At 40.8% G+C, this 17,248-nt stretch overlaps 1 protein-coding gene and 1 long non-coding RNA gene across 3 annotated transcripts in view; one reads left to right on the top strand and one right to left on the bottom strand.

Annotated features, from left to right (window-relative positions):
* LOC133092755 (uncharacterized) overlaps positions 1-1,610 on the bottom strand; it is a 22,719-nt gene extending 21,109 nt beyond the window's left edge. The window contains exon 1 of one of the 2 annotated variants that reach the window (XR_009701133.1): positions 1,445-1,610. This is a non-coding gene — a long non-coding RNA (uncharacterized LOC133092755). Of the gene's footprint in view, positions 1-1,007; positions 1,125-1,444 lie in introns of those variants that run through there. The other variant, XR_009701132.1, reaches the window with a different exon arrangement.
* Positions 1,288-17,248, top strand: LOC133092751 (ATPase PAAT-like). The gene is made up of 6 exons (XM_061192537.1): positions 1,288-1,576; positions 2,355-2,558; positions 3,378-3,450; positions 6,276-6,482; positions 11,606-12,060; positions 16,843-17,248. The coding sequence occupies exons 1-6, from the start codon at positions 1,413-1,415 to the stop codon at positions 17,075-17,077; spliced, it is 1,338 nt and encodes a 445-aa protein (XP_061048520.1). The 5' UTR covers positions 1,288-1,412; the 3' UTR covers positions 17,078-17,248.

The following is a 17,248-nucleotide window of genomic DNA, read 5'->3' as shown; positions in this document are numbered from 1 at the left end:
AAGAAGGCAAAAGAGCACTGTATTCTCATTAGGTAAATATCCCAACATAACAACTCAGATGAAAACTTAAGAAAAAGAAAATAAAAATTACTTTGCCCAGGAAACCCATAGTAGGAAGTACTAAGACAAAACTAACGTGAGGCAAGATTTCTTTTTTCTTTCTTTCTTTTTTTCTTTTTTTGGCCACGCCACACGGCTTCCGGGATCTTAGCGCCCCGGCCCGGGATGGAACCCAGGCCACCGCAGTGAAAGCGCCGAGTTCTAACCACTCGACAGCCAGGGAATTGCCGTAGCAGAGTTCGATGTCTATTTCCTACACAGAACACCACCAGAACTACACAAGTGACGGGCCAAATTTGCAGAATGCTGACATTACAAGTGTATTTTACTCTACTTTGCACTTCTTCACAAAGTGCGGCCGAAAGGGGCAGAAAGGCATCATAGGCCTTCCTATGCCGAGGGCATCGGGAAAGAGCCACCCGCTCCCACTTCTCCGGACCCAAAGCTTCAGGGTCCTTCAGGTCCAGCTCGCATTCTGCTCCACCGCAGACCCGAGGCCGCCGTCCTGCTCGCTCTTCCCGGGGCCGGGAGGGCACACCCCACCCCCTTCGGGCCCAGGCCTTTCTCCACCTTCCACCCGGCCCGGGGGACACGAGGGCGGCCCGCGCCACCTGACAGGGCGAAGCCCCACGGCCACAGACCTTCCTCACACGCCACCCGCCCCGGCCCCACACCAAGGGCGACACCGTCCCAACCTCCTCCTCAGCTAAAGCCGAACGACCGGCACCCACCTGACACCCTCGAAGGAGAGAACGCGTGTGCGGAGCGGGCTGAGGACTTGCTGAAAATTCGACCCACCGCCCGGCCGCCGCGTCCCCAGCCCCCCGCACCCCACCTCAGTCCGCGGAAAGGCTCGGCGTCCGCGGAAAGGCTCGGCGTCCGCGCCACAGACAGCGAGGGTCGGGACGAGGTCCTTCAGGTCTCGAGAGCCACGACACCACACCTACCTCACGACGTACTCTCCTCACCGGACCAATCCTGCGGGTCAGCCCAGACACTGGCATCCACACGACATCTCTGGGGCCAACGGCAAACCACCACTGGGTTCCCGCGCGCACCGCACCGCGCCTGCGCACAGCCCAGCAGCTGGACCAGGCTGTCAGTGCGCATGCGCCGGACTCCAGCTCTCTCCCCCCACCACGCAGATTTTGAACCCTCCTCCCAAACCGGCCGGCGCGCGCATGCGTGTTTACAGTAGCTGGTCTCTCCCGACACCGGCGCGAAGCGGCGGCTCTGGGGTTTGCAGCCGGATGAGACGGAAGTTGCTCTGTTCCTTTACAGTCCCTCAGTCTGGCGGAAATTAAAGAGCTGTAAGAGAGGTTCCGGAGCTGGCCTGGCGTGTAGGTGGCCAGATGGAGACCGAGACCGTACAGCCGCCACTGACCCGCCGCCCGACGCTGGCCTCTTCCTGGGATGCCGCGTGCGGAGCCCTGGCCCAGAGTCTCCATCTCACCCGGTCTGGTCTCGGCGCCCGGGACGCCGACTGGGAGGAGCTGCTGGCGCCGCCTGCCACCGGGTGCGCCGGGCCGGCGGGGACTGGGGTTGTGCTCGGTGCCAGCCACGCCCCTGGGGGAGCCGGGAGGGGAGGCGGGGGCCGTGAGGGGAGAGGGTCTGGGCCCGGAGCCGAGCCGGTGACGGGTCTGTGCGGGCGGCGAGGGCGAGGGGGCAGGTCCCGGGTGGCGGGAGGGTGGGGGCGGGCCCGCGGGAAAGAGGAGGCGACTCCGGCGTGAGCGTCGGGCGCAGGGGACGGGGGGCAGGTGACCTGAAGACTCGGCATTTCACCCCCTTCCCCCTTGTGTCCGTCACGTCGGCTCCTGAGGCCCCCTGTCGGGATCAGAACCGCCTTTCTATCCCGAAACAAAAACCTCCTGTCGGCCAAAATAGGCATTAAAAACAAAATCCAGATGTCGAAAATCTTCATCAGCTTAGTTTTGAAAATAGCACACTTTGGTCCTTTATTCTATTCTGCACCCCGCCCCACCCCCACTTCTGAACTGTTTTTTAACTTACACTAGCTGCCCAGTACATATATTTCATTAACTGGACAGGCAATTATAGGAAGTCGCTTAGAATGTATTACAGAAGTCAAGGGAAAAGAGAGTGGAGAGCCCTCACGTCTAAAGCATCATTTCCTTATGAATTCTGTATTGAGCATTCCGTCAGTGCTTTGCAAGGCGCTTGGACTCCAAATGCAAATGTAAATGAATAGGATAGCATGTCAACCCCTGTGGCCCATTAAGTGGGTTAGTGACAGTGTTCAGAGAACTGTATAATATTCTTCATTTTCTTTTCAGCCAGGATCTGGTGATTTTGCAAAGGAACGTGAACAGCCAAGATGAAAACCCCTGCTTCCTTTACCTGAGATGTGACCCTCCTGGAGGTGAAGAAATCGTTTCTATTGGCATTTTAAGTTCAGCAAGAAATATGGAAGTATACTCAGGAGAGGAGTACTGTGGAACCAGTAGGGGCAAGAATGTTTGTAATGTTCTGGATAACAGGTTTGTGACGTATGCGTGTGGAAGTGTTCTTCTGAAGTAGTGTTTTATTTTCTTGAGCTTTTGCGATATTTATTGATTCTCTGACATTGGTGCCAGACACTAGGGGAGAGAAGATAAAAACATACCAGCAGACATAGAAGTTTAGACCTTTAGGGATCTTAAAGACAGTCTAGATCAGCCTAGTTGTTTTTATAAACGTGGAAATTGAGAGCTAGTGGAAGAGAGAGAAGTTGGTAAAAGATCATAGCTAGTTAGTGGAAGACTATGATCAGATGAAGTTCTGGTAAGTGTTTCTTGTCTGTTTTCTTTAACTCACAACGATCTATTTTCCAAAAATTAAGTTGTCTATCAGTCTGGAACTTTGAACATTTTCCTGTAGGAAACTCTTTACACATAGTGTGTGAGCCCAACACTGTGCCATACCAGCATACTTAACCCATTATTATACTTCTTGTTTTTTTTTCTGATTTCTTACAAAGATTCTGACCTAATCTCTCCTTAATACGAATCAAAATACGAAGTGTTTTATATACCGTGCATGTTGGATATAACGGGTATGTTATTGAGCTTTACAGTGTGCTCTGTGCTGCATGAGTATACATTTGATATCTAATTTCATTTTCTCATATAGCTAGTAAGTGGCAGATGTTGTCTTTGTAGCCAGTGCACTTCAGTAGGAAGTCCCAGCTGTTTATGCCTCACCAGGAAAACTGAATCTCAGGATTTAAATATTGTCCTGGAAGCCTTTATTTTTAAATGTAACTATTAAAAGTGATAGTGTGTGAAATTTTTTATAAGTTAATTCTTTTTTATTTTTAGTGAACATGAAAAGATTATTTTGTACAAAAAATATCTAAAATTGGAGTCTTCCCCACATGCTTGTAAAGTAAAGGTAAGTCATTCCTAAATATCATTTAGTCATTCCTAAACTAATTTAAAAACTACAGTTGTCCTCCTATTATATAAACTTATTTTCTGTAGGTTTGGTAATGTAGTTAGTCCAACTTGGTCCCTGGTTTTTGTTCAGAAATACTCAGTAAACATGTAAAAAGAAATTCTTTTCTAAAAAATTATCAACATTCTTCTGTTAAAATGTGACCATTTATTAGCTACGGTTGTAACCGAAAGTGGGGCCCAGCTGCTCGCCACTCAGAAGCCAATAAAGAGGCCAGGTTGGTGGACAGGAAAGTTTGCTTTGTTTTGGATGCCGGCAACAGCAGGGGTGGGGCGTTGGGGGTGCTGGACTCCTGTCTGAAGGCCGACTCCCCCCACTAACCATCAGGGGACAAGAGCTTCTATAGACAGAGGGAGGGGGCTGCATGCAGAAACAGCACAGCCAGCTCTGACAGTCATCTTGAACTTGGTCATGTGGTGGGCTGACCAGCATCATCTTGATTGTTCTTCAGTTCCAGGGTCGGTTTGTTCACTTTTCCTTGAGGCCAGTTCCCGGAATTGTGGCAGCTTATGTCATGGGTACAGTCTTGTCATCATGTAGTTAACTTCCTCCACCTGGCGGGGGTTTCAGTATCTATAAGACAGCTCGCAGGATGTGGCTCAGAATATGATCTATAGCCCTTGAGGAGGAACTAAAGGTCCTTGACTTTGCTTACTGACTAAACAATTATTGTTTTGTCCTGTTGACTGCTTTTCTTTGCTTCTCCATTTTCGCACTTCTCTGATTAAACTTATTCTTTGGCTAAAGTTTTTCCACAGACCAAAGGCAGGCTGAGGACATGGGGGGCAAGGACCATGGGGTCCTGCTCCATTTCCTAGTCATGTCATGTACTGTTGTTAGTACAGCAGTATTGTACTTTTGAGCCTTAAAAAACTGAGTTAAAAACATTTTTTATCTTTATATAAAACTTAGGTGCCAAGAAAACCACAAGCAGTTTTGGTCCCCAAATCTAGAAGGATAAGACACAATCAGGGAGGATTCAGACATGGGCACCACAAAGTTAAGGGAGTTTGGATTGGTGTCTTCAGCCTGAAAAATATTATTAAGGTGAACTTTACTAAGGTCATCAGATCTAAGGAAATGGTACTGAGCTGGAAATCAAAAGCCCTATTTTTTTTTTTAATTTTTATTGGAGTAGAGTTGATTTACAATGTTTTGTTAGTTTCAGGTATACAGCAAAGTGAATCAGTTATACATATACATATTTCCACTCTTTTTTACATAAGCCCTGAGTGTTAAGTGAGCTCTCTTGCTGACTAGCAGAATAACCTTGGGCAAGTTTCTTCACCTGTTTGGACCTACTTCATGGGTAATATTAGGGGACTAAGGAAAATAGATCTTGGATTAATTATTTTTATCTCTAAAATTCTATGCTGATTATTACTTACAGAAGAGCACAGAACTGATTATCCCAAGATGTTGTTTTAGGTGTATATACTAATAGCTTCTAAAGTCATTTAAATAAGGTGATTCATTCATCCAACAAATGTTGGAGTGCCTATTGATGCCAGATACTGTACTTGGCATTTAGGAATTGCCAGTTATGAAATAAATTGGAATGAAGGCCTCACGTCGCAAATATTATAGTGGGCAAGACAGATAATAGGTTGACTCAGTGTGCAAAATAGGTACTACATTTGCTAGTGAGAAAGGCTTGGGGGTTAAAAAGCAGAACAGGGATAATATGGAGGTTGGAATGTAGGTGTTTACATTTCATGAGGTATTTACTTCCTTGTTGATGACACTCACATCTTTGGTGCCACACTGAGTTTTTAGATCATGTGTCTGTATTCGCCTGTGTCTTTGTGTGATGTATGGGTTTGTTGTGTCTGAAGGTGAATGGTATTTAAAACTGTGCTGTGGAAGTACCAGGGAGTGAAAGAGTGTTTCATTTAGTGAAATCCTTGGGTTTGTATGAAAGCTTCTTCTGGGCCAATAGTATATGTAAGTTAAAAGTAATAGTTACTGAGCACTTACTCAATGATATGTACTGGAAATTTTAACACATAATCCTCATAATAACCGTGTGAACTCATTTTACTCCTGACTCAAGTTTGGCATTTGCCCATGGTCACCCAGGCAGAACCATCACTGAACTCAGGTCTGTCTGATTCTAAATGCTATTTTCTTTCCACTTTGCTACTTTGTTGTCCTACACCACACATGAAATGTCTTTTGCTCTAGAAGCATGGACAACATGAAGAAGCATAAAACATTGGAAAAGCTACTGGGATAGAAGCCAGAAGAAACAGGCTCAGAGCTCAACTTTGCTAATTGGGTGTCTTTTGCAAGTTGAAAAAACCACCCTGAACTCGTATTTTTATGTGTAAACTGTTGAGCTCTCTTAGGTTGTATTGATATTCCCTACAGTTCTAAATTCTAAAATCCGGACTTATTTATATTTAGTATTTCACAAACACTTTGCATGGGACACTGGACAGTCTTATTTTGTATTAAATAATACTGTAGCAAGTTTCAGTATGTTAAGATCTCAGATTGGTATAGTTTATCTTTAATTCCCTAAACTAAGTAAGTAAAACATTATTTATACATAATCTTTTATTTAAAAAGGACTTTTTGCATTTACATTGTTTTTTTGAGTCTTTTTTTGACTATGACTGTTATAGAGAAACCTTTAAAATGTACTTGAAGTTAATTTTTAGATTCTTGAATGCTTCACTCTTCAGTATTAACAAGAAATGACCTTAAATGATGATTATTTTTATTATCATTAATTTTGCTGAACTTTTGTATTATAATAGCTGCTCTCCTTTGGTGAAAAGCAGTGTGTGTTCATCAGTAAAGTTGTGGTACATGTGAGGCCAGTTTCGGCAAATTCTTCAGCAGGCTGTCCTGCTCTAGGATCAAGGATAGACCTGGAGAGGGTCCAAACCATCATGGAGTCCATGGGGTCAAAGTTGTCATCTGGAGCTCAGCAATTGATGAATATGGTTATTTTCCAGCAACAGGTGAGTAGAAATGGATTTCTTTCCAGATACTGTTAAAATTCTTTAAATGATGTCTTCTTATAAGGACATATAGAAACATAAATCTTTTTATTTTAACTTTTGTTATTGATTTAACTATTCACTTTACTAATTTTCTAAAAATAACATTCTGTAGACATACTCTCTTGCAAAAAAATATTTCTATTACAGACTTCACAATTTTCCATGAATTCACTCATTTATTCATTCAGCAAGTATTTACTTAGCCCCTTCTTAGTGAGTACCACAGTTTTGGTTACTTCAGAAGATTCAAAGATGAATTAGTCGATAGCCTGTTGTCAAGGATCTCTGTAGTCTTGTTAGGGGAGTCAGGGCATCTAAGTGGGGAATGATGAGGAGTGCTAGGAAAGGCTTATTAAAGGAAGTAGCATTTTATCTACGCCTTTAAAGAGGAAGGGTGGGATTAGGCAAGTAAATTTGGAGGGATGCAACTTAAGAGATAGAGACAAGTATGGATTAAATCTTAAGTGCTAGAGGAATAGGATGTAGCTAGGAAATGAACAGAAGTTCATTTCTCTGGAGTGAAGAAGTGACAGGAAGTTTCAGGTAGACTGGGGCTGGATCTCAGAGGATTTTGAATGATGTTATAAAGTTTGTGGGTGTTTTTTAGCTCTGTTTTAATAAATTTAATCGGCTATTATGTGTAAGATGAGTCAGTAGGAAAGATGTGTCAGCAGAAAGTGAGGCTACAAGAAGGAAAGCAGCTCTGTTATTTCCCTCATCCAGAGGAGAGTTAATGAGAGTCTAAACTTGGAAGGAGTAACCTGATGCTGGATTGTGAGAGGCTACAACAGTGGGGCCATTGGCACTTGACAACTAACTGAATATGGGTTCTGTGGGAGAAAAACAGAATCAAACGTGAAACTAAAGTTTTGAAAATGGTGATACCATAATATACATGGAACCCAAGGAGGGAAGCGACTTGGGGGAAAGGAGTTTAATTTGGGAGTGTTGAGTTTTAGATGTGAATAACACATGCCCTGGGATGATGTTGTGAGGCTTTGGAAACACAGGTGGGGCTAGTGGAGTGGAGGGAGGTTTGGGAGGAGCATGCCTAGTAGATGATGGGGAAGGGGGTGAAGGGAGAGACCGGAGCCAGGAAGGAAGACCCTGGGAGAGTAGGTGCGTTTGCTAAGAATACGGGGAGAGGAAAAAGGAACCACAAGAGCAGGACACAGCAGTGCTTAAGAGTCACAAGAGATCTGATGTCACGAGACCTGAATTCAAAGCTATTAGTTCTGTGTTATTTGGCATTGCTTCCTCTTTTTGAGAATAAATTTCTTCGTGTTTACAATCTAAATGGTAATACTAGTAAGATCACAGGATGAAAGTTTAAAACCAATAATATGAATTTAAAAACTTATATAACTTTTTTGAGATTTGCCAATATTAATTTAGGACGAGTATCGTTGGATCAACAGGCAGACATAGGAGAACAGGAGAGTTGATGATGATCTTGGAAAGCATGGAAAGGAAAGCTTTAAAATGAACAGGGTCCATACTCTTCTTCCGCTGGCACTATTATCTCACCTCCATACCTCAGGAGGTTCCTAACTGGCCCTCCTGCTCCAGTGCTCCCTCTCCACAGTGCAGCCAGAATGATCTCAAAGGGTAAAGCAGACTCGACTTCCCCTGTGTAAAGCCCCCTGACTGCTTCCCTTGACACTCAGAACTAATCCAGATTCCTTACGCTCTCGTCTAAGATCTGGGCCCTCGTTACCTCCTCAACCTCATTTCCTGCTGCATCTCCTTAGATGCCTTGCTCTAGACATTCTGATGTGGGTATTCCATAAATATCCAGACGTGCTCCCACCTCAGGACCTCTGCCCTCTTAACTGTTCTCTTTGGCCAGAATCCTCTCTTCCTGATCTTAGCAAGTCTGCCTTTTTCTTATTATTTCAACCTCATCTTAAATGTTCCATCTTGAATGACACCTTCCCTAGCCACCCTGATTAAAATATTAGCCTTTTCCTCCAAATCTGTATCATATTTTCATCAGCACTTTCTTGCCTGTTTTTGTTTATGTGTTGTTCTGTGTATCTCATTAAAATATAAGCTTTGTGCAAAGAGGACCTGTCTGTCTAGTTTATGGCTCCAAGTAAATTTTATATAATATATATGCCCTTTGGATTATCAACTACGTACTCCTTGGAGATCTTCAAGGGGTCAGTTTGAATAGTGATGAGATGGAAACCAGATTTTGAGGGATTAGATAGTAAATGGGTAGTTAGAATGTGGAGGTAGCCAGGGTAAAGTGGGTTGTTTCAAGAATGATAGAGATAAGGAACCTGCCGGTATCAGAATCCCTTGGAATGTTTATGAAGTGCAGAATGCTGGCTCTCACCAGTGACCTGAAACACTGAGGATGTGATCCAGGACTCACCTGTTTTATACAGGCAATGCCAGATGAGTCTTATGCATAGCATATTTTAAGAACAGATGTTTGAGGGGAAGGATCCAGTGGCCATAGAGATTAAACATTTAAAAACAGAAGAAATTTTTTGTGTGTGGAAAATTTTGGAAACATTAGAGAGGGTTAATGAATTAAGTAAAATCAGTTCACGGACTGATTTTTATGTTTTAAAACCTTGACTCTGGAAAAGAAATGACATGAACAGTAGTTTATGGGGTTTTTTGCCCATGTTTTTAGGGTTTTTTGTTTAATTCCCCAAACAATACATTTTCTTTGCTGTGTAATTTCCGTCCATTCACAAGTGCATAAGGTATATTGTAAGCGTGCTCTCCCAGCTCTCATCCTATTCCCAAGCTTGATGTGTGTCCTTGTCGCATTTTCTATCGTATAGAAACACAAGTCCTCCAACCAACAGCATGTGTGTTGTAACCCCCCAACACACGTGCTAAATCATTATCTATGGGGACATTTGGGAAACCCCCGGGGAAGAAAGAAGGTGATCCTGTTAAATCGTCTTTGAAACATGCTAATAAAAGTCTTCTTTTTCGTGGGGAGGCTATATTTATGGAATGATTCTCACAGGATATACCTGGTTCTCTAGGATTGCTTTTGTCCACAAACAAGGAATCCATGGAATGTCTTCCTGGAAAGTGTCATATAAGCTCTGTAACTATCTGTTGAGTATAAAGTAGGGATGTTTCATGATCAGAACCTCTCCTTCTATGGAAGGGGTGTAACCACACACTGTTTGGAACCTTCATATGTTAATTGGGGCAGGGCCTGTCCTGATGAGGAAAGAAAGGACCTGGGGAACAGCTTTCTAGACTCCCTGCTGCACCTTTGCCTTGTGGTTCCTTGTTTTCTGGAAAGTTTCTTAAAGTGATTTCTTATTTCCTTGTATTTGAAGTTCACATGTGCTGACTTCGATTTGTTTTTGCTTTAGCAATTTAGAATAATTGAGTAGGAATTCTGAATCAAAGTGCCTGGCATATAGTTGTCATTTAACGTTATCTGAGGGAAAGCTGTGCCCCATTTTCTCAACAAAAATATATTCAGTTATTCAAGATTTTCACTGTTTACCTTTTTCATCTGAAAAGATAAAAACATCTTTTTTTCTTGCTTTTTCAAGGTGATACTTTTTGGATTTTATGGTAATTTAAAAAGTTAAAGACAGACCTTTCAGAAATCCTACAAGATGTTCAGAGATACTTATTTTTTTCAGAAATCTGAGGGTATGTTTGCAAATTTGTATTTGTCTTGTTCACTGTCTTATTTCCAGTCCCTGAAACAGTACCTAACACAGAGTAGATTCCTGGTAAATATTTGTTGAATGAATGAGTTTGGGGCTGGCTTTATCCAAGAATCATTTATTAGAATATTCAGAAAATATATGGACTGAGTGTTTTCAGCTAATCTTGTATAATATTTTTCTCAGTCTCTCTAACTAGATACTGAGCAACAGTAAGTATGAGATGATATTCCCTATAAGAATCCCTAGTAGAGTTCTGTGTTTAGAATTTAGGATGGAGGTGTATAACTTAACAGTTAGATAGGCTAGAGGTAGTTTTGCTTTTCTCTTGTGGAAAAATTGAAGAGCATAGCAAGAACATGGCCCTGGATAGGAGACAGTGTAACCTGCTCTCAAAGGTGAGCCAGAGTTTTTTCTCAGGAAATAATATAGTATAGCCGGTTGAGTTGAGGCCACAAAACATAATCATTACCCTACAGATTATTAAGGCAGACTTAGCCAAAAGGTAGCTCATTTTAGTCATTGAAAATGTCACAGAAGTACTCATATAACATCATACTTTAAGTATGTAACTATCTGGTCTATCTTCCAATGAAAATAAATTGCATATTCTTAGGTTGAATTACCATATGTGACGGTGGGCAGATGATTTTTTTTTCCTGTGTATATTTTTTTCTTTTAACATCTTTATTGGAGTATAATTGCTTTACAATGGTGTGTTAGTTTCTGCTTTATAACAGTGTGAATCAGCTATACATATACATATATACCCATATCTCCTCCCTCTTTCGTCTCCCTCCCACCCTCCCTATCCGACCCCTCTAGGTGGTCACAAAGCACCGAGCTGATCTCCCTGTGCCATCTGTTTTACATTTGGTAGTATATATATGTCCATGCCACTCTCACTTCGTCCCAGCTTATCCTTCCCCCTCCCCGTGTCCTCAAGTGCATTCTCTACGTCTGCGTCTTTATTCCTGTCCAAGGCAGATGATTTTTAATTCTATGAAAGTTATCAATTACTGTGACTCAGCTGAGAATACTACATTTTATTACCATATATTAAGGAGGCCTTTGTAGTGGAAACATTAAAATATGCCCATGCAGTTTTACTAAGGATGCTTGTATTTATTTGAATATTTTCCTTAGCAAAACTAGTGAAATGATGAGAAGTCCTGACTCTGGAGTTCGGTGGCCTGGGTTCCTGTCCTGCTTCTGCCACTGACCAGTTGTGTTACCTTGGCCAAGTTAACTTTAGTCTTGGTCTCCTAACTTAATATTGGGATAGTAGCTATAGCCTACTCCATGTGAAAGCTTTGAGGATCAGATGAAAGAAGGCACGTTGCCTGACTCTGAGTTACTCCAGAGGTTACCTGTCATTATCATTCATGTTAATAATAACATTTTCTTATTTACCTTGCTTAGAATTGTATTCCCATTGGAGAGCAGCTTCAGTCAGTTTTGGGGAGCACTGGATACAAGCACATGACCAGACTGCAATCATCATCTGCTTCAGGAGCCTTCGACAAGTCATCCTCCACACCTTTCCCTTCCAGAACTGGATTGACATCTGGAAACATGACTGAAGACTTAAAAGCTTACATTGATAAAAGTACACAGCCAGCTGGTGGAGGAAATGTGACAAGCCTCCAAGAGTGTAAAATTGTGCCACAAAACCATTCTCTTCCTGAGAATGATCTTAAGAATGCAGTATCTTCTTTCTTACCAAAGAAAGCAAGTGACAACTCACATATACCTAACTCTGAGTTGCTGCCTTTTCTGCAGAATCTGTGTAGTCAAGTGAACCATCTCCGTGTGGGACCCAACACCAAGTGGCAGGAAAGCATCACCAAGCCCGGCGAAGGCACTGTTGGTGTTACGTAAGTATTTAAGACAAGTGTGGTTTAGATTGGGGACAGGAGGGGGGAGGCAGGTGGAGGAAAACAGGTTTGTTTCAAGAACTACTGCCTGAAAATGTTTCCAGAGAGGATTTTAGCAGCTTTTACATTTGACCATTAACACACTGTAGGAAAGAAATACTCAGCAGAGTAGGATGGATTGCTTTGAAAGAAGTGTGTAAAACTGGAGGTGCCGAGCACTTCTCAGGCATCTGATGGAAGGGGTACAGGCAGCAGATAGGGTCAGAGTAGAGAGTTGTCTGCGTGAATGGAGAGGAGCTGTGGTGACCATGATATGTACATTTTTTGCCTGATTGTATGAAGTGAGCCATTGTAACAGATTTCCTTTGTAGAGCACATGTGACCTAGGCTAATTTCGGAGTCATCCAAACATTTTTCAGCTCTAAATTATTTCTAGTGTACAGGCCCTTATCCCCTGATCTCATAATTCCAATTTTTTCCAGTCCTGCTTTGATTGAGGGGTGGCTAAGTGTTTAGTATGTTTCCCATCCTTTATATAGATGTAATGTGTCCAAATTTTGCACTAGATTGGAATTCAGGACTCTAATCATAGTTCTACCTTAACTGTTGCCTTACTGTTTAAATCTTTTGGCTTAGCCTTTTTTCCCATGCAAAATGAGGGAGTTGTATTGGTTGAAGCTTTCTTAATGTCTCCAATAGCATTCAATTTGAGGAGTTGACATTATTGAACAAGTGGTTCTTATTTGGGAAGGATAAGGAAAGATAACAATAGTCTTTAATTGTTTTTTTTGTTTTTTGTTTTGGCCGTGCTGCGTGGCATGCAGGATCTTAGTTCTTAGTTTCCCAACCAGGGATTGAACCCGTGCCCCTGCACTGGAAGCGCGGAGTCTTAACCACTGGACCACCAGGGACGTTCCAGTCTTTAGTTGTTGATAGTCTAATCAATGTTAACTTGTGATATAGCAAAACAAAACAAACAAACAATAAAACCCAAAGGAGAAAAAAAAGCCTAAACAGATTTAAAAACTGCTCCTGGGTCCAGCTGAGATGTAATGTCCCCATTTCTCTCAGATCCCCCTTTTTACCAATAAAAATCCCTGGACATAATACAGCAAACATACAAAGACTATAGAAGGTGGAAAGAAGTCAGACTGCTCAGGGACCATGAGGCTTAGTGTTCCTTAGTTCCTACTTATCTGAGAGTTTCTTTCATCATAGATGGGTATAGGGTTTTGTCAAATATTTTTCCTATGACCATTCATATGATCATGAATTTTCTTCTGTAGTCTGTTCATATGGTGAATTACATTAATTTCAAAAACAACCTGCCTTGTATACCTAGAATAAATCCCACTTGGTTGTGGGCTGTAATTCTTTTTTATACAATGCTGGATCTGATTTGTTAATATTTTGTTGAGTATTCTTGCATCTAATTCATTAGAGATACTGGTCTGTATTTTTCTTGTACTGTCTTTGTCTGGTTTTCATGAGGGTAATATGGGCCTCATAAGATGAGTTCTACATCTTAGAAGAGATTGTGTAAAATTGGTGTTATCTCTTCTTAAGATGTTTGGTAGAAGTCTCTAAGGAAAGCAGCTGGGCCTGGTTATTTCTTTCCTGGAAACTGTTAAATTACCAATTCAATTTCTAACATAGTAAAGTTGTCATTTCTCCCCATTGATATGCAGGCTTAATATTATGCGTATTGAAATCCCACCACAATATTTGGCAGACATAAGCAGGATCATTTTAAAAATTATATGAAAAACAAAAGAGGTAGAATAGCTAAAACAACTTTGAAAAAGAAGAATGAAGTGGGAGGAATCACTCTTCCCAGTGTCGAGTCTTATGTAGTTAGAGTATTCAAGATGATGTAGTGATGGCAGAGGGACAGACACATAGGTCAATGGAACATAATAGAGGGCTCAGAAATAGACCCACAAAATTATGCTCAACTGATTTTTGACAAAGGTGCAACAGCAATTCAATAAAGGAAAAATAGTCTTTTTAACACATGGTGATGGAGCAATTGGATATCCGAAGGGCAAAAAGTGAACCATGACCCAAACCTCATACCTTATACAAAAATTAGCTCAAAATGGATCATAGACTTAAATGTAAAACATAAAGCTATAAAATTTTTCTAATAATACATAGGAAACAATCATTGGGGACCTAAGACAAGACAAGACTTCTTAGATATGACACCAAAAGCAGGGTAATCAAAAATTTGATTTATTAGATGCCATGAAAATGTAAAACTTTTGCCCTTCTCTGTTAAGAGGAATAAAATACAAATTACAAAGTGAGGGAAAATATTTGCAAATACACATCCAACAAATGACTTATATCTAAAATATAGAAAGAACTCTCAAAACTCAACATTAAAAAAATCCAATTAGAACATAGGCAAAAAACATAAAGAGATATTATACCAGAGAGAATGTACAAAAAGCAAATAAGCACATGAATATAAGTGCTGTTGACCTCATGGCTATTAAGGAAACACACATTAAAACCACAAGAAGCCACTACACAGAATGGCTAAAATAAAAAGGTTAAAAATGATAACAAAACCAAGTACCAATGAGGATGTGGAGAAACTGGATCTCTCATACATTGCTTGTGGCGATTTAAAGTGGTACAGCCACTCTAAATAAGTTTGGCAGTTTCTAATAGCTAAACATATAGTTACCATGTGACTCAGCAGTCATACTCCTGAGCATTTATCCCAGAGAAATGAAAACTTCTTTCCACATAAAAACCAGTACACAATTGTTCATAGAAGCTTTATTTGTAAAAGCCAAAAACTACCAGTATGTCTTAAAATAGATGAGTGGTTAAATTAACCCTGGTGTATCCATATCATGGGATGCTATCAGCAATAAAAAGGAATGACCTGTTGATACATGCAACAACTTGGTTGTCTGTCAAAGGCATTATGCTGATTGACAAAAGAGAATCTCAAGAGGTCACATACTATATGATTCTGTTTGTGTAACATTCTCAATAATAGAGATGAAGACTGTATTAGTGATTACCAGGTGTTAAGGATAGAGGAGATTAGGGGAGTGGATGTGACAATAAAAGGGTAGCAGGAGGGAGATCTTTGTAGTTAAGGAATAGTTCTGTCTCTTGATTGTGGTTTTTGCAATCGAGACAGAACTTGATTCTGTCAAGAACATGATGTTTACATGAATGTGTGTACATGTGATAAAATGGCATACACACACACTGTACTAACATCAAATTCCTGGTTGTGATATTATACCATAGTTAGGTAAGATGTAACGATTGGGACCATTGGGGAATTATAGTATCTTTACAACCCCTGTGAATCTATAATTATTTGAAAATAAAGAGAAAAATAAAAAGCTCCTCGTATATTCTAGAGTAGTGGTTCTCAAACTTTTTGGTCTTTACCCTCTTAAAAATAATTGAGCACTCCAAAGAACTTTTATTTATGTAGGCTATATAAAAATATTTATTAGTTTAGAAATAACAATAAACTCATTACATAGTAACATAAACATTTTTATGAAAAAATACCATATTTTCTTTTTAAAAAGTTTAGTGAGAATGGTATAGTTTTATTTATTTATTTATTTATTTATTTGGCTGCATTGGGTCTCTGTTGCTGTGCGCCGACTACCTCTAGTTGCAGCGAGTGGGGGCTCCTCTTCGTTGCGGTGCGCGGGCTTCTCACTGCGGTGAGCTCTTGTTGCAGAGCACGGGCTCTAGGTGCGCGGGCTTCAGTAGTTGCGGCATGCGGGCCCTAGAGCACGCAGGCTTCAGTAGTTGTGGCGCACAGGCTTAGTTGCTCCATGGCATGTGGGCTCTTCCCAGACCAGGGATCGAACCCGTGTCCCCTACATTGGCAGGCGGATTCTTAAACACTGCGCCACCAGGGAAGTTCGGTATTGTTTTAAATTTATGTAAAACTTTATTAGCTTTGGGTTGTATTCTCATATATGTTGCATTATAGCATGTATAAACATAGATAGCTAGTAAGACCACAGTAGAAATACTGAGAACAAATTGAGTTACCTCTGAGAAAAACATTTATCTGTACCCTAAACCTACTACCTTAAGGAATTCTAGGAAACAGAATATACAACCATACATGCTATTAGTTATCAGAGTAATGACATTATACATGGTATAGCCTCTGGATAATTCATTGTACATTCATTGTACGATTAATGTTCAAATCGTATTTTATTATTATTATAAAAATACTTCTGACCTCATGGAACCCCTGGAAAAAGTCATGGAGACCCTAGGGTTTTGTGGACCACACTCTGAAATTCACTGTCCTTGTCCCTCCACTGCTTTAGTAAGGTTGTTTGGATGAAAAAAGAGAAAACTGTTTAAATTGTAGGGTTGCTTGGGGAAGCACTTGGAAGACAAACATGGAGACCTTAAAAAAAGTCAGCAAGATCTCTTTTGATTTGAGGCTCAAAACCAAAAAGACCCTTTCTATCTAAAGACTTGTTCTTTGAGGGTAGAAATTCTATCATCTTCATTTTTATATTCTCATTTCAATTTATGCTTAAATGTTTAAAGAATTTAAGAAGTAAGAATCCTTTAGGCATTCAGGATTGTGGTTGCCTGTTGCATATGTATTTTAGAACCTGGAAATATGTTGTAAGGTGACAGACTATAGTTGTGGAGACAAATTTTAGCAATGTGTGTTGGCTGCTTATTGTACTATAGTTTGGTTGTTTTTGTTATAATATTAGGGAAAATTGTTCTATTATTATTTTTTTAATTTATTTTTAGAATGGAAGAACAATCCATTTGTTCCTACTTGGAAAAGATTCTTTCTAAAAATATGGAACTGATGGAAAAGAAACTTATGGACTACATTGATCAGCGAATATATAAACTCCAGGAGCACATAGATAATAAGATTGCTTTGTTAATGGACTTGCTGCAAAGTCCCAACTCCCCACCCTCTGGCATGCCTTTAAGACATTTTGACTCTGGAGAAAGACTTTCAAATGGAGAAAGATAGCACTGAACATGTTCAAAGTACTACAGATATTTATTACAAAGCCAAATCCCCCAAAAAAGTTTATGAAAAGCAGGTATTTAATGTCCTTTGAAATATTACCACTTACTTAAAGTGACCTCAGTGTTCACTTTTACTGCACTCGTGAATCCAGTACTGTACACTGAGTTAACA

This window comes from Eubalaena glacialis, chromosome 1, assembly GCF_028564815.1.
Source record: "Eubalaena glacialis isolate mEubGla1 chromosome 1, mEubGla1.1.hap2.+ XY, whole genome shotgun sequence".
Lineage (NCBI taxonomy): Eukaryota > Metazoa > Chordata > Mammalia > Artiodactyla > Balaenidae > Eubalaena > Eubalaena glacialis.
This window is presented reverse-complemented; position numbering and strand designations above follow the sequence as displayed.

Bases quoted from the DNA above. Each gene is read 5' to 3' on its own strand.
- LOC133092751 (XM_061192537.1), top strand. From the start codon at position 1,413: ATGGAGACCGAGACCGTACAGCCGCCACTGACCCGCCGCCCGACGCTG. The intron at 1,577-2,354 runs GTGCGCCGGGCC...TTTTCTTTTCAG, and splicing joins CTGGCGCCGCCTGCCACCGG to CCAGGATCTGGTGATTTTGC. The intron at 3,451-6,275 runs GTAAGTCATTCC...GTATTATAATAG, and splicing joins CACATGCTTGTAAAGTAAAG to CTGCTCTCCTTTGGTGAAAA.